The following is a 4961-nucleotide window of genomic DNA, read 5'->3' on the forward strand; positions in this document are numbered from 1 at the left end:
AGGGCTGGGTTGAATGCCTCTGGACAGCATCTTAGGATGACTCCACCGTGGCTGCCAGCCACCTGGTCCCCATCCTCACTCAGTGGTCCCTAGAAAATGAAAGACAAGTGACAAGGGCTCCTAACTACAAGCAACAGAAAGAAGGTTTGCTTGTGTGAATGATAACAGTGCTTATCCTGAGGTCATTTCTTGTTTGTCAGTCCACACCATCGATCATTTCTGCTTGCTCATTTCCACAGAGATTTTATTGAGCCCTTAGGTCTTGGCCCCTGGGCCTGGACTGCCATGTTGGGGTATCCATGTGTAACATGAAGTTGCTGGTTGATAAGTCCTACTTTTGGCCACTCCTTTCCAGGTGCTGGGAGAGTCCAGGAAGATACGGCATAACCAATACTGAAGAGTTCCTGTTTTTCTGTTTGGAAATTAGCTGTGGTCACAGTGATAGGGAAGATGGGGAGCAAGCTTTTGAGGGGACAGCCCCCAGAACAGGGGAAGAACCAGAAATTTCCAGGGCAGCTATGTGGCCCCTTCTTCGTTGTCCGAGTCTAAAGGGTCTCCACTTGTATTTGGCTGGTTGACATACACTCATATCTCCTCTCTCCCAAGACCCCGGGGTAAAGGGCCAGAATACATCAGCCTCCAAAGACAAGGACATAGGAGAGAAGCAGCAATGGGGCAGTAATTTAAATGACTTGCTGGGTGGCAGGAAGCAGTACGGATCTGACTGGCAATGGTCCAGCTGTGTAGAGATCATGAGCTGATCTTATTCTTAGATACCCAGGGCTCAAGTCCCTTCCTCCTATGCCGCCCCCATTCTCAATATAGCATCAAGCCCAAGACTCCCCTCTTCGTGAACATCACCTTCCCACCCTCTGCACCCTGAAGACTTTATCTCTTAGTGCTTTGACAATCGCCTGGAGTTTTCTTCTCACAAGTACAGGCACTTGGATTTTGATTCTGATTCTGAAATGGAGCCAAGATATTCCCAGTTTCGACAAAGCTCCCTCAGGAGTGCCAAGAGTCATCATTTCCAAAGGTCTTGGAAGGCTCATTCAACTCAGACGTGCCATGGTAGCACGGAGGGAGCCCCAGTGGAGAGATGCAGGAGGACAAGGACTTCCTATCGCCACCCAGCACAGGAACTTCAAAGGAGGCTGAGATCTGCCAGCAGGGGTTGGCAAGTGACTTTTATTGGAGGAAGCGTGTTTGAAATGAGCAGACTGGGCACAGAGAGAGCTGGCTGGGAAGGTGGTACAGGTTGACGTTACAGTAGGGATGAAACAGTGCAGATAGGAGAGCCAAATGGATGGCTGACACTTGACTATTTGGTAAGAGTTGTAACTATCGGTTGTACTACACTCAATCGGCAACAAACATGGAAGGTTTTTCAGTTACACAGGCTAAGAACAACATAGATTAGCCTAGCCAACCCACTGTGTATAGGCCCCATGATGCCAATGTCAAAAAGCTCAGCTGCTTTTTCTTGAGGACCTACTACTATGAGCTGCTTATCCCAAGTACTGCACACTGCACATACAGTTTTTATCTAGCCGCGCAATCCCACCTGCAGCTATACCCCATGCTCTAGCTTTTCCTGTGATGCAGAATGAAGTATGTTCCTTTGTACTCGGCTTTTCCAGAGTCCTTCCCCTGCCTAGCATTCTGTCTTCACAGAAGCCTGCAGGACATGGTACTTACTGAACACTGTTTGGAAAGGGTCCTCTGATATCCCTGGGTGTCCCCAACATTCTCCTGTGTTCTCCACGTGACAGATCTGTCTTTACTGAGCAGTTATTGTGCTGGATGGCTCTCCATGGATTGTCTATAAGTTGAAGCAAGATGGCTCAGGTCAGGCCCTGCCTCCATTGGCATTTGTCCTGAGGGTGATCAAGCAAGGATCTGGAACAGAGGAAGCTGTGAAAGGGATGGAGAACAAAGAAATAAAACTAATAGCAAATGTGTTGGCCAGACATTTGACAGACAGTATCTCAATTCAACCTGTGGTATATGTGTGTGTACATGTATGCAGGTGCACATACATGGGTCAATGTGCATGTGAACCACTTTGATTTTTGAGATAAGTTCTTTCACTGGCCTGGAGCTCTCCAACTCAGCTCAGCTGGCAAACCAATCAGTCCCAGGGATCAGCCTGTCAGCCTCCCCAGCTCTGGGATTACAAGACCATTCCACTACTCCCATTTTGTATGTGGGTTCTAGGGTTCAAACTCTGGTCCTCACACTTGTATAGCAAGTATTTTGCTGACTGAGCCATCTCCCCAGCTCTGCATTTCATTCTTGCCACCCAGATTTGAGATATGTACTAGTTCCATTTGTAGGGATGAGCAGCTTAGATAAGTTTGTGCAATCGCTGAGCTGGAACCCAGACGCAAGCTAGATTTGATGCAGATTGTAACTTCTCTGCTGAATCCTGCTCCAAGGCCAGTAGCTGCTTTGAATGGAATGATGTGGGTTGGACAAGCCGTGCACAGGCCACTTCCTCTCTCTCACCTTTCTTGACTTTCCACTCAGCCAGGACAGCCCCCACGTATTTTGTCAAGAACGTAAAGATCGATATCTGCTCTTGCACTTGGGGAAGTTCCCAAAGCCACTAGGCACCCAAACGTACCTCCAATACTGCACCCCCCCCAGCTCCGCCCCAGGAGAGGTGAGAAAAGGAGTTTTCCATGTGGCCATTGGGTATGAGTTCCTTCTCCCTGGGACTCCCACCTCTTCCCCATGGTCTGGGAAAGCACCCTGGGCCTTCTGATAAAAGCTGAGTACAGGATGAGGCAGGAGAGAGTTCTTAGCTTCTCCAGACGTTCGGTGGTTGCTCCAGAGAGGCTTGAGACAGAAACGTATTACCATGAAACCCATCGCCATGGCCCTGATGTGCCTGCTGCTGGCTACCATGTGGCTACAGGATGTGGACGGCAAGAGCAGTGAGTAATGGGATCCTTGTGCTTGGGCCCAGGGAGGGGAGATGTACAGGCAGGAGCTCTGGGCTGGGAACAGAGCTCACCTAGACCTCACTGGTTCCTTCTCTGCTCCTATCTGGAGATGAATGGAGGACACCAATGGAATAGGGGCGTTGGGCATGGAGGAAGATTATGAACTAGGAGTACACATCTACTTCTTGGTGGGGAACTCAGACCTGAAACCCATTACTCTGATTCTTTTGCTAATCCCAGAACTAGGTGGCTGCAGAGACAGACCTGAGCCAGGGTCCTCTCCGTGTGGTTCCAAGACTGGCCCTGTCCTGGGAGGGGCTTCTGTTTTCTAGAGCTGATGTGGTTTCAGTGTGTGGAAGATAATTTTGATCCTCACCCTACAGACAGCTGGAAGGGACTGTGGGGTTGTTTAAAACAAGCTGGGATCCCTGAAGTCCAGAGGAGGGACTAGGTCTGATTTCCATAGTGTGACAGATGACAGGCAGGGGCTAAAGGAAGGACCACAGGAGTGAATAGCCAGAAAACTATTATGCCCCTTAAAGATGTTTTCTGTTTGGATAAAATGGAATCCATGGTCTAGATTACTTAGAGAATACCAACCAGCGGTCAGTGGACCTGCAGGTTTGTGAATCGTGAGACAGGAAGGATCCAGGGTTAGAACATGGGTGTGTGAGGGGAGTGTACAAGCCAGCAGAGTGGGGTTACCAGGGCCTGAAAGAGGTGAGGATCAAGGCTGGGGATGTGGAAGATTGTGTGGGTGAGTGGACCAGCCACATTTTGGGAAAATCTATTTTTCCTCCTGAGCCCGTGTGGAGTTCCTCACCAAGCCCCATGTCTTCAAACCATGGACTGCAATGTCTTGCATGTGATGGGATAGCAGGTCCCCTAGGATGCAAGGCCAGAGCCCTGAGCTTAAGTACTAGTACAGTACAGAGCCAAGTACTTGTGCTGGGAGATGGGGACTGAAGGGGTTTGTATATGTGGTATGAGGAGTCTCACTGTATGAGCAGGGGTACGTGCTGAGGCACGGGCTCAGGCAGGTTTGTGGTTACTGTCCCCAGCACCTCCTGGTTTGTGGGGTGCTTAGATTTGACCTTCCCCCCCACCCAGCCTTATGATTGTTCTCTCCATTCCAGAAAGGTGTGGCTGCTGAGACAGAGCTGCACTGTGGCCCTCTAGATGTGGTCTCTGTTCTGGGAAGGACTTGGCGGCGGGGTTTGCTTTTTAATCCTTCTGTGGGTGAGAGGCTGAGGGATAGTTGCTAATGATTGGCTCTTTTTGTGCTTTTCTTCTAGTGCATGGGGTCTCCTCTAGGTGCTGCTTGAAAACCTTGGAGAAACGGCTTTCCCTGAAGTCTATCATGTGTTACAGAGAGATGGGCCGCTCCTGTCGTTCCTCAGCTGTGATGTGAGTGAAGTCCTGGAGAACCACTGCCAGGGGAGGGATACTATTGACAGAAGTGAGAATAGTAGACACTAGATGGCGATGTTCCACAAGAAGAGGGAGTCTAAACCCAAACAGGCAGTCTAAGGTGTAGAGCAACACTAGGGGAGCGTGGGGCTTTCCAGGAGGAGGGTCCTGGTTTATTTGCTTGAACTCCAAAGTGCCTTTGATTAGATCCTGAATTATATAGCCAGAAAGAAATGTCTAACAAAAGCGCAACAGACAAGGCTGGAGCGTTGGCTCAGTGGGTAGTGTTTGGCTGCATGGTGATCTGAGTTCATATTCCCAGCCGGATGGTGTGAGTTTGTACCTCCAGTGCTAGAAGAGGCAGAGGCAGGCATAGCCTGTGTGCTTGCTGGCTCCGACAAAGTTCTGAGGGAGACCTGGCCTTGAAATGTAAGATAGACAATAGATTGAGGAAGATTTCATAACCACTGATACCTTGCCACCACATGTCTGTATACATGAACACCACACACACACACACACACCACACACACACCACATACACCACACACACACACACACACACACACCACACACACACCACATACACCACACACACACACA

The 4961-nt window shown here is 49.6% G+C and overlaps 1 protein-coding gene across 1 annotated transcript in view; it reads left to right on the forward strand.

Moving 5' to 3' along the window:
• Positions 1 to 2863: 2863 nt before the first annotated feature.
• Positions 2864 to 4961, forward strand: part of Ccl1 (C-C motif chemokine ligand 1) — a 3296-nt gene continuing 1198 nt past the window's right edge. The window contains exons 1-2 of the mRNA XM_028759146.1: positions 2864 to 2939; positions 4244 to 4355. Of these exons, the coding sequence (XP_028614979.1) occupies positions 2864 to 2939; positions 4244 to 4355 (188 nt within the window). The remainder of the gene's footprint in view (positions 2940 to 4243; positions 4356 to 4961) is intronic.

The sequence above is a fragment of the Grammomys surdaster genome, unplaced genomic scaffold, assembly GCF_004785775.1.
Source record: "Grammomys surdaster isolate TR1022 unplaced genomic scaffold, NIH_TR_1.0 126278, whole genome shotgun sequence".
Taxonomy (NCBI): domain Eukaryota; kingdom Metazoa; phylum Chordata; class Mammalia; order Rodentia; family Muridae; genus Grammomys; species Grammomys surdaster.